The sequence below is a fragment of the Porites lutea genome, chromosome 13 (genome assembly GCF_958299795.1).
Source record: "Porites lutea chromosome 13, jaPorLute2.1, whole genome shotgun sequence".
In the NCBI taxonomy this organism is placed as follows: Eukaryota; Metazoa; Cnidaria; class Anthozoa; order Scleractinia; family Poritidae; genus Porites; species Porites lutea.
In genome coordinates this window covers 16,094,418-16,105,917 of record NC_133213.1, presented here as the reverse complement: position 1 = coordinate 16,105,917, position 11,500 = coordinate 16,094,418, and the positions used below count along the sequence as shown (strand labels likewise).

The 11,500-nt window shown below is 41.9% G+C and overlaps 1 protein-coding gene across 2 annotated transcripts; it reads left to right on the top strand.

The window, feature by feature from the left end:
* Nucleotides 1–2,227: 2,227 nt before the first annotated feature.
* On the top strand, nt 2,228–8,313 carry LOC140923635 (uncharacterized). Of its 2 annotated transcripts, XM_073373707.1 has the most exons (4): nt 2,228–2,569; nt 4,175–5,059; nt 5,939–6,226; nt 7,079–8,313. In XM_073373707.1, exons 1-4 carry the CDS (start codon nt 2,293–2,295, stop codon nt 7,594–7,596), a joined length of 1,968 nt encoding a protein of 655 aa, XP_073229808.1. In that variant the 5' UTR covers nt 2,228–2,292; the 3' UTR covers nt 7,597–8,313. The 2 variants fall into 2 exon arrangements, with proteins under 2 accessions (XP_073229808.1, XP_073229809.1); XM_073373708.1 differs by lacking the exon at nt 5,939–6,226.
* The last annotated feature ends 3,187 nt before the right edge of the window (nt 8,314–11,500 follow it).

The following is an 11,500-nucleotide window of genomic DNA, read 5'->3' as shown; positions in this document are numbered from 1 at the left end:
TTGTTCAAACAAAATATAAAATCGTGTAATGCCAAGCGGCGAAGGCAACGCCGGAGAACGGTGAAAAAAACAACAATAGGTCTAATTAGCAAAAAAGCAACTTTACACGTACAGCACACTTTCTTTGTACATTTCTTTGCCGTTGTTTTGCACGACTACAACGTGAAACTTCCGGAAACTTTTTTATGGAGGAAATTTCGTACGTGTTCTCGTTCACTTTTTTTTCACTCCACTCATTTTCTCCTTGCATTGGTGGCCAATAACATTGTCACTGCCGCTACAAAATTTTCATGTTGTTCTTCCAACAAAAAAATGTCTCCTTTGCTTTTTATCTCTCGCTCTAGATCTCTGTCCCCCCTTTTCTCTTTGAGTTTATCGGTCAAGTTTCAAAAAGACTCCTTTTACCCAGACACCACCCCCCTTGGTAAGTTGAAATCAAGATCAAGATGGCTCCCTTCACATGGGAGACAACAGGAACTCTTGGGTTCCTAGAGTCACCTCCTGAGGCTTTCATCATAGCAAGCGCGCTTTATGGAAGAATAGGAGTCTGTGAACAGTACATCTGCTGCGCTATCCAGAAGGCCTGAAGCACCAATTTTCTCGTCGTTTCTTTTTTTTTTTTTTTTTTTCTCGCACATCGCACGCGCATTCGTTTTGCCCTTATTTGTCCAGTCATAGGTGCAAGCTCGAAATACTGTATGACCATCGGTATTGTTGTATAACCTTCAAAATATAAGGATTTGTATGGTGAAGAATTAAATTAACTGCAAAAACCGTGGACGAAGATCCTGCTAGTTGTAAACGTTGGATCTCTAGAAAAGAGATCAAATCAGCCAAAATATAAAGAAACAAGAACGAGAAGTCCGAAGACTACAGCAAAGCTGATTTAAAACAACGTGTATTGTTTTTTATAACAATATTTCGGCTGGCCATTCCAGCCTTCTTCAGGATTACAGATGTTACTGAACTTATGTAGCAATCACAATAGTATATAGATGGAGAATGTCGCAATAAAAGGGAGAGGAGGAAATGACGTACAACATAAAAACTGGAAAGGAAAAATACTAAGGATATGGATTTCAATAATTCGTCACGGCGGCTTAGGCCATGAGGTTCAAGAGTCATGGCCTTATCTAACAAATGCGACTGGTGAAGAAACGATTGTTTCTGTAACCTACGAATATGAAAGGCACGTTTAACCTCACCTAAGTTGCGTGTCTCTTCTTTCCTGTGCGATCCTCAAGCTGATTTATGGCCATTTTATGTATTTTATTGCAACCGGTTTGTTCTCCATTATAGAGAGAACAAACCGTTTCCAATAAAACCTAAAATACTTATAGGATTCAGATGGGAAAGGAAGGAGAAAGTAAATAAGCCATCCCGGATCAGTCCAAATAAAGCTTTACAGTCATAATAATTATTGATTAATACAGTCAAAAGATTGATTAATAAAGTCTATCATTTGTTAGCAAAGAATAATAAGGGGGAGGGGAGGGGGCTTAAAAGAGAGGGGGGGCTTGTCGACTTTTTTCCCCTGAAAAGGGGCTTTTTAGAGAGGGGGGCTTCTAAGAGGGTTAACGGTAACTTGAACTTCTCTGTAGGCTATACTGTTGTGAGTGTTGTTTTGACGGCGCTTAGAGCTTGTTTTGCTATCCGGTCCGAACCTTTGTTACAATAATTTTGTTAGGAGGACACAAATACGGGCCAACAGGAGCCCATTACCCATAACATTTTTCTCCTTTTTCACCGCCCCAACTTTTCGTGCGTACCTTTTACTTTCGCTTCCTCCAAACTATCTGAGAGCCTGGAACAGGCTAGGGTCAACTGAATTTTTAAAAAATGACGTTGACATGCTGTGCCCGATGTCTTTTTCCCACTTCCTTTCAATTGAAATGTTGGTCTCAAAATTAGAGAACTCTACCGAGCAAACCATTGCTTAACAAGATTGGAAGGGAGATGGCAGGTACCAGGGCAGAGTGACCCAAGCTGGATGTCCTTTCTTGATTGTCGCCTCGGGTCAGGTGACACCGGATTTGTTTGGCACAGTGATACGGGTAACATACACGGCATTCCCTTACGTGGATATAAAAATAAATTTGACACTTTCTGCTCTCAACAGTGTAAAAACAGATATCTAGAAAAATAAATGCGTCATTGACTGACCCATATATGTTATTTGAGCTCTGTGAGCCCCTTCGAGGATATAAAATGACCGCTTTCTAATCAGTGCATTGCATATGTTTTCTTCTAGCATAGGGTCAGCACGGCGCTGTAATCGAGTGTATTTTAAAAATGGATGTCACGGAAAAACCACGCTCCTCTAAATCATGTCGCCTTCGCGATTTTCTTCCCTCGATCAGGCCTTCGTTTCTTTCGTTGATCTTGTTTTGTGCCTGTGGCTATCTCTGGCTGAGAAATGAAACGCTGAATGATCGCATGATAGCGCTGGAAAATCGCTTGAACAAGTTCCTCAGAGAGGATCGCGTTGTGACTGATGTCTTGCCACAAGAGGTCGTAGGAAGTACACCGTCAAAGCCAACTGCCACCAAACTGCCCGATTATAAAACAGGTAAGAATCGTCTTCACTGTGCTTATGTTGTGACTATAAGCTTTTTGTACATAGTTCAGCTTCATGCTGGCAAGAAACGGAGAGCCGCGCAATGGAAACTGTGTTGTGGAATTTTGCTTGAATCATTAAAACGGGGAAAGCGGAAATCTTTGCAATGGGCAATCTTTAAAGCGGAGAATCTTAAAAGAATCCGCACTGGACGCGATTCAAAATGAACAGAAATACACCAAAGCCCGCCTAAGCACGCTTTTGAGGGTTGGGGGGTGGGGCGGGAGGGGACTATGGAGCGCGTTCATTCTCGTTGCATTCTCCTTTTGGACCGCGCTGAAATTCAGACATGAACGTTGCTTATTATTTGCGCCGTATTGGTCGAAATCATGACGTTTTTCTTCTTCTTGTGGTCAATGTATCCCCCGCGGTTTTTTAATTTACTTACGTGCGCTCCCTGCATGCGCTGGACGTTCTCTAGAGAGAAAACAGAAGGTCTGTGAACAGGAAATTAGGAAAAAGAAAGATACCTATTCTGAGTTGTTGAAAGTATTGCAAAACACAAGACAATATCTTACTAAATAACGAGGCAGCGGCGTCAAGTTCAACTGCTGTACAATTTTTTCGTTTCAGCTTTGTCTGCAGGATTTTTTTTTCTGAAATCCCCCGCCCCTTATCCTTGACGTCAAAGGTTAACAATGAGTGACGAGAAGTTTCTCGCCTGTCCCCAGGAATCGAATGAGACGCCGATGACCGGAAACGGAAAATTAATATCGACTTCTTTAAAATAATTGAGAGAGAAATTAAAAATAGACTTAGGTAGTTCGACATATAAAAAATAATTGAGAAGTCAGATGTGTACCTGTGTCAAACCAGCTACACACATCTACAAGGAAGTTCACCTTGCGGAGAATAAAGGACAATTTGCATTAGGGATTGCGATGATCGGGGGAAATCCGGGGGGGGACGCGTTCAAAGGAAGTACTGGCGGGTAGAGGTTTGCCGCCAAGTCCTTTCAAACCCTGACGAAAATTCTTCATTTCGCTACCGTGTTTAAGACAACTTTGTGAAGAAAATTATTTATGACTTTGATTCGTTTCGTTTTGCACACAGAATTGAGTAATTCCTCAAACTAAATATAATAGAATAAAATTTTTTGGTCAAAACAAAAAAAAAGGAAAAAAAAAAGAAACGACAAAAAAAAACAATATTAATGAGGACCGCTCATAGCCAACTTTCACACTCTTTTGAAGGTTCCCAATCCAAAAAGACAACCTGTTCAAAACGCTTTTAAAATAGCTCCTAGCAATCGGATTACGTTTAAGACTCAAGAGCCTGGAAACCATTTCCTCTCTGCTGTGCGATCGTTTCCCGTGTTTTCGAATAACCTTTTTGTAAACGTTTCAACGCTTGTCATGCAGATATGTTTTAAGCTTTGCTGTCTAGGATAAGTGCACGCTCAAGGATATAGGATGGCGCTAGTTGAATCCTCATGTGTAAACGTTCTTCGTCTAACAAAATTATTTGAGCGCGCAAAACGTATCTGCGAATACTATACCCTCTCCAAAAAAGGAAAATATATCTCTACCTACGGACTCACATGCATTTTTCTTTTAGTCAGGAATGTTTCTACAGCGATGCCGGCAACTGACAGGAAAAGGTATCGCAGGGATGTCCCGGAACCGGACGAAATTCCTGAAACACCCGACCTCTTCCCGGACATTCCAGATTTCAACTTTACCAATATGGAAAATGCAACTCCGCCTTTAGAAATCCCAAACCCAGATTTCAATTTTAGCGTGGATAGCATATTGGAAGAAATGAACAAGTACTTTGAAAAACTGCAGATCATGACTCTTCAGTACTGCAACTCAACTGCAACAAGCTGCCCTGCAGGTCCCCCTGGACCTCCCGGACCGGTAGGCCCCCGTGGTAAAAGGGGAAAAAAGGGAAGGCCGGGTGACCGGGGACCTCGTGGATTTGATGGCTCTGATGGAGCACTAGGAATGACCGGACCGATGGGAATTCCAGGACTTCCAGGACTGACTGGCCTAGTGGGATCACCCGGACCAATGGGACCTGTAGGACCAGAAGGACCGATTGGCCCCGTGGGATCACCCGGACCGATGGGCCCTCCAGGACTAGATGGATCGATTGGCCTTTTGGGACCACCCGGACCGATGGGCCCTTCAGGACCCCCGGGGGCACCCGGACGTCCCGGAAAAGCAACAAGTGACAAGCATGTGGTAGTTTCGCCTTCAAAACAGACAGCAAATATGGAAACAAGTGCGACATTTTACTGCACGATTGATGGAGAGCATACCTCTGGAACACAATGGAAATTCAATGGCCAAAATCTTACCTCAGGAGAAAAGTATTCGATCAGTGACAATGGCATTCTGATCATAAAGCGGTTAAACTACAAGGATGCTGGACAGTACACCTGTGTTGGCAAAGATGTTTTTGGAAGGCCTGAATCTAGTGGCATCCTTACTGTCCAAGGTATGAGTATTATGGTCGTAAATTCCCAAAAGTGAGCTCTGTCCCCGATTTGTTTTTTTGTTGCCTAGACATATTCTTTGACGAAGCTGTAAATTTGCCATTCCAGGCGCTCATGATGATGGGCTCCTGGCCATTCACAAGATCATTTCTCAAGTTCCACAAAAAAAGGACGCCAAAGTGACATTTTAACAAAACGAACCAGTCAATCGTCATACAGCCCCTTCCAATTTTCATGTCGCAGAAAGAGTTGCGTATCACAGCTCTTTTTATATTTAATTCCAAGCTTATGACGTTGAAAAAGTGGAGGCTTTGGTACAAAGTACCAAGGACCAGCTTCTCCAAATTTTCACTAAATTTCGATCCCGAAAGCAAATTTTAAAATCCATACCAGTTTAAAATGATCTACTTAAGAACAGTGGCCGAAGCCCGTTCAAGCTAACAAACCAGGCCATTTTTCACTTATAGTTTTAGTATATTACTCTCAAAACTATTAAAACTCCTTTTTTGAATGTTAACGTGCAAGAAAAAAGACAGATTTTCGGGCCGGGTGTTTCCGAGACCTCCGAGTGTCCGGTCCCTGGTTATGACAGGAATATTACTGAGTCATTCCAACACCTCAAAACCATAGGCTCGATTCTCCTCGCTCTCTCGGGTCCGATCTCGATCCTCCCTGAGAGGAGTCTTTTTTTTGGGAGGGGGGGGGGGGGGGGGTGAGGAAGAGCACTGGCTTATGTCCTCAGCAGCGGCTGGTAATCGAGCTTATACTACAAAATCGGTGCGGCCATTGGTACTAGATGGTAAGCTTCAAAGATTTCTAAACAACTGAACTGAGACTTACTTCAAAACAAGTTATGACATGTTCATATCTCCCCTATCTAGGGCGTCCGGTCTTCCTTAAAAAGCCTCCATCGGATGCCACAGCCCTGGAACGCGATACTCTCCGGATACCCTGTGAGGTTGAAGGTGTTCCACGTCCCAGGATAAGCTGGTCAAGAGTAGGAAAGACGTTACCAGTTGGAAAGACTAAAGTAAAAGAGGGTACACTTATCATTAGCGACCTGAATGTCACTACAGACGGTGGATTGTACGAATGTGCTGCAACGAACTCATTCGGAGCAACGAAAGCCCGGATAAAAGTTGATGTGCAGCGACCTCAGCTTCCAGCAGGTTTGTATATCGTATAGTTTGGCAGATTTTACTGCTCTCGTTCCCAGTCTCTCCTGAAGCTCTGTTTTGTTTTTTGTTTTTTGTTTTTTTGCTCTAGAAGTTTACCGGCTTAGCTTTCCCCTGAAGTAGTTTATAGGTACGCCACCGAATTGATTGAAAACAAAGAATTCAAAATAATAAAACATAATAGGATTAGAAGTAAGTAACTGGAGGCTGCCTCAAGTAAAAAAATTAATGCTAGAGGAATTGGGCCTGATCCTGTGACCCCGGGGGAGCACACAAGGGAAGTTTGGGTAATGTTTATTTCGCTATTGTTTTTAAGTCAAGCGACCTTATTTTTCAGTCCTAATTCGTTTCATTTTGCAGATCGAAAGAATCAAGTAATTTTTTTAATTTAAAATTATAGGGTTTAGCACTTTTGGACATCACAAATGCAGACTGCTCATCCAAAAATAAACCGCCCTGTTCAAGACACTTTATAGTAAAATCGTTTACCGTCTTTATAAGAACCAAGACCCTGAAAAACCACATGCACCTAGCTTGTTCAAGCGGTACATACTCGTATTGGCCAAATAAGGGAGTGCTTCCCTAGCCCTCGGGCCTGTGACCAAACCAATTGCAAAGATACTGTGAATAACCCCATGAGTAGCCTGGGTGACAGGCGCAAAAAGGGGAAGGGGAGTAGGAAGCGAGAAAACCGCGAAAGAGGGGGAAAAGGGAAGGGAGCTTTACCCTTTCTCCCCAAGCCCCCATCTTTTTCCCTTCCTCCCTATCCCCTACCCCTTTCGACGCCTGCGCGTACGCAGGCTACCCCATAATGAGACTGTTTTCTGGTTCTTCTTTTTCTTGCAGAAAAGTGTAACTGCTGGCGTGGTTCAAAGGGAGGGTTCACGGCTTTTTCTTGGGGGTATGACGGACCCAACGGGAGGGACACCGATGTTTTTGATTTCCAGTCTGATGGAGACTTTATACTTCATGGTTTCCGGATGAGGGGTGTATTTGTGAGATACAACCCTACTACAGACGTGAGCATTCGTCTACAGTACGCTAACAACGATTCCTTGATCGCAGAAAGAAATGGCACGTTTATTGGCCTAGACAATCGCCAGGACGTGACCTTTGAAGTTCTTTTTCCCAAAGGGGTGCATATTCGTTCTGGTGTTAAATACACCGCATCGTCTAAAATGGATGCTAAGCAAATAAACGCTTTCTTTTACGTAAACACTAATGGGAGAAAAATGGTCACGTGTTCTAAAGCAACGATTGCCTTTACTCCTACTCCCCGTAGTAAAACATCTAGTCCATATCGTGGTTCAAACATCAGAGGGGGCCAGATAGCGGCTTTTATTATCGGTTCCTCTCAGTGTTAAGAGACCTTGTGTCTGACTTTTCCAATCCCAAGAGTTTTCCATGCATGAAATTTAATATTTCACTTTGTAAAACAAATATAGATCTTTTTTAAATAACGTTACGGCGGGCATGCTGGTGTACCAGAATAATCCCATGGGGATTTTGTTCCAAGAAATTTGCATCATTAGTGATCATGTGATTGAAAGCGATCTATACCTTATTTGTCTGTCGGGGAGGTTTGGATCGTGAGATATTGGACTGAGGCAATCGGTTTAGTAATAAAACTCGAAATAAATTCCTAAGAAAAGTTTACGAAAAGTTTTTGATTGGTATTTTTTAATTGTAAACAGAGTCGCGAGTGGCCCGGAATCCGAGTCGAGATCGTAGGATTTCGGACTGGAAGTACGTCAATCATAGCAAATGATTTTATAGATCTCCTATCACAAAAAAATAAATAGATGTTTTTGAGAAATTGGTAGCAGCATTTGAAATTACTGTAAACTCAAGTGCAAGTAAAGGTATTGGTTGAGTGAGCTCCTGATTATATTTCCTGCACTATCTTGGAACTGAAAAGAGAGGGTGATTTTAGAGATAGGAAAGTGTTATAAATGATTAGGTTTCATTGTCTTGCGTTAATTTTATAGTCATGACAGATGACATGTAATCATCTCCGTCTATGTTACACTTGATGTGAACATCATTATTTGAAATAAAGATGATTCTAACGAATGTGTTAAGACGGCCTAAGTGATCTTGATTTGCTATTTCGCAAACAGCACTTTCTCTGTTAACTTACAAAATAACAAACATTGATCGCAGGCTTTACTGGAATCATTGCGTTCTTTTTTACCCCTCTCCACTGAGAAACCGCTTATAATTTTTAAATACGCCTTTCAGAAACCTCGTTCCAAGGGAAGTAGGAGAGAACCCTGGGAACGAGGTTGGTCTTTCAGTTACACTAAACTTGGCGACAATAGGAATAGTCGTACAAGGTTCTCAGATAGTAGAGGATGTCGCAAAAAACAAGCTAAAAGAAAATGAGACGCGCGGTTTTTCGTATCCGTTTCCACCATCTCTGCTAGAGGCCTGGGCCGTCAGTTTCTTAAAAGTCCGGGTAACTTTTTGGTCCCTAAATCAAACAGTGAAACAAAGAGAAGGTCACGCTGTCTTACGGTGTACGAGATTTGCAAAGTTCCTAGCCAACAAAACAGCGTCACCTCGCCTCGATATGCCGTCACTTTTGCAAGAAACGGGTCCCTAGAACAGAGTACCATCGGATCTACTAAGTGGACGAGACGGCATGGGGCGAGGCCGCGTATTCGTGTCGGTAAAGAATTTTTAATTGAAGTTTACTCTAGCCCTAGTGGCGGCAACGAGAGTCAGAACAAATTTTTTGGACTCACAAGAAAATTTGTCCATTTAGCGAACAACTTTTAATATCTCAAATAATGATTGTGCTTCTTTATAATAAGAGTTTTTTGAAAACCTAACATTTTATAGAAGCTCTCTCGCGCGCGAAGCGCCCACAACGGAGCACCATGGGTAGAGAAAAATAGCCCACGTTCAGTAACTTAAAATTCTAACATGGCCAAAATTGGAAATTTTTCACGACTCCATTTTCTCGCAATTCCCAGAAAAGACTTGAGCACAAAGAAACCAAAACCAGATATAAAAAATGACCTGAAAGCCTCGAAGTCATGTTAGAATTTTAATATATCGAACGTCGGTTACTGGTTGCTACTGGTTATCTATGCATCCAAGAAATTTTGGTTCTGAGAAAAACGTCCGTACGCGTTCGTAAGTACGTCCACCCCTTCTCATCAGTGTAAGCCGGGGTAAAAATTTGCATTTCAAGTGCCCACGCGTTTCGGCATTAAATCTCATAACCACCCGCATTACAAATGAGACCAATCTCGTTGGAAGAATAACATGAAAATTTTATTGCGGCGGTGAGAAAATGAGAAATGCTAGTGGCCTGCAAGGTGAAAATGAGTGGTAGCGAAAAAAAAAGTGCCAGGAACACAATCAACATTTTATTCCCCAAGTTTCACGTTAGAGTCGTGCAAAACAACGGCAAAGAAATGTACAAATTAGTGGCCTGCACGTGCAAAGTTGTTTTTTTTTGCTAATTAGACCTACTGATGTTTTTTTGGCTGTTTTCTTTGCCGTCACCGCTTAGCAATACACGATTTTATATTTTGTTTGGGTAAACTATAGATATTAACGAGAGCTTCGAATTTAGCCCTGGCAGTGTGAACAGTACTAAGGAGTACGACAAATTGGTCCCTCCCTAACGATATTTATAGTCCTTAGATGGCAGTCTAAATCAATGTCCCACTAGCTATTGTGTGTTCAAAAACTGGTGAGACACCAAAACCAAGTATAAAATAAAGAAGTGAAGACTAAACTGTAGACCAAGTTTCATCTCACCTAAGTACTTCAGGGTTTACCTCGCTGTAAAAACTTTTTCTTTTTTTTGCAGCTTTTTCTTTTTCTAGGTTCTATTGTGTTGACTTCTTTGTTTTCTTTACCGTTAAGGTGATGTTACACGAGACGATTCGCAACGACGATTTTTAGCGCAACACGGCGTTGCAACATTGTTGCAATTCTGATTCGAATGGTTTCAACCTTGTTCCAAGATTGCAACGCTGTGTTGCGCTAAAAATCGTCGGGGAGTTCGTTGAATTTGAATTTTATTAGAGAATGTATGAAAATAAACAAAATCTAATTCACTAAGATGTTTTTAAAAACTTCGCAATAAGAATGACTCAATTTGTGTTTGTGTTGTGTGTTTTTACTGTCTGCTCGCTTCTGGAGCCGTTTCACGAGTCGAGTTTAACGGCTTCCAAATGGCTCTAGAAGAGAACAGACAGTTATTTAAACACAACACAAATGAAGTTGAGTCATTTTTATTGTGAATTTTCTTTAAAAAAATGTAATTTAGACCGTATTTTGTTTATTTTCATACATACTCTTATAAATTCAAATCCCAACGAACTCCCATATAGAGACGCATGGGCCGCTTGTGAGTTTTTCCTGATTCCTCTGGTCCGTTGCATGCATGTATACGTAACTATAATTATCGCTTTCCTTTAACTTTCCAGTTGCTTACAGATGCTCTAAAATCTGTGAGAATTGTACCTACTTACTTAAAAGACAATCTTCAAACATCGGCCATATAACAAGACAATTAATTATGAAAGTGGAAATTAAAAAACATGCTCACCTTTCTGAGCGAGACACCGGTAATCTCAAAGTGTTTTGCAGTCGCCCGTCACCAAGTGAGGCGGTTGGGTGGTCGGGTTGCGGCACAAGACGACCCAACTAGGGATAAAGTCGGGACTGTTTGGCGTTAGCATGCGTAGCAAGCGTTTCCGCGTGAGTTCGAGCTTATTCGATTCTCAATAACAACAACGGCGACCTACGAAAATAAACGTCACTTGAGAAAGTGAAGTTCCACTACTTCAGACTCTATCGCTCTTATTCCAACTCGTTCAATTTGTCAAATGTCGGCAATTTTTGCTGAAGTTCACTCTAAAAGACTGTTTCGAAATTCAGGGAGCGAAAAAAAGTCGTATGTTGTGTTCACGCCCTCCACAAAACATGAAATTAGGCATTTTTTGAAGAAATGTATATTTGCAAGAAAGCGTGAAGCACGTGCAAACTTGTTGTTTTGCAAATCCTAAACCTAGCCTGTTCCAGGCTCTCAGGTAGCGGGGAAAAGGCACGCGATACTTATTTTCGTGTTCGCGCTTTCTCAATTCAATGGACCCGACTATTTCGGAGCCTAGAAACAGGCTAATCTAAACCTATATTGCTCAGTTTTTGCCGTTCTCGTTGACGTCGTCGTCATATCGTCGTCGTCGTAGCTTATAAGCTTCCTTGCCTCTTGAGGTCCTTCGGCATGCATGCGATGTTGACATT

Coding starts and splice junctions, on each gene's coding strand:
- LOC140923635 (XM_073373707.1), top strand. CDS start 2,293: ATGGATGTCACGGAAAAACCACGCTCCTCTAAATCATGTCGCCTTCGC. Junction 2,570..4,174: donor ACTGCCCGATTATAAAACAG/GTAAGAATCGTC, acceptor TTTTTCTTTTAG/TCAGGAATGTTTCTACAGCG. Junction 6,227..7,078: donor GCGACCTCAGCTTCCAGCAG/GTTTGTATATCG, acceptor TTTTTCTTGCAG/AAAAGTGTAACTGCTGGCGT.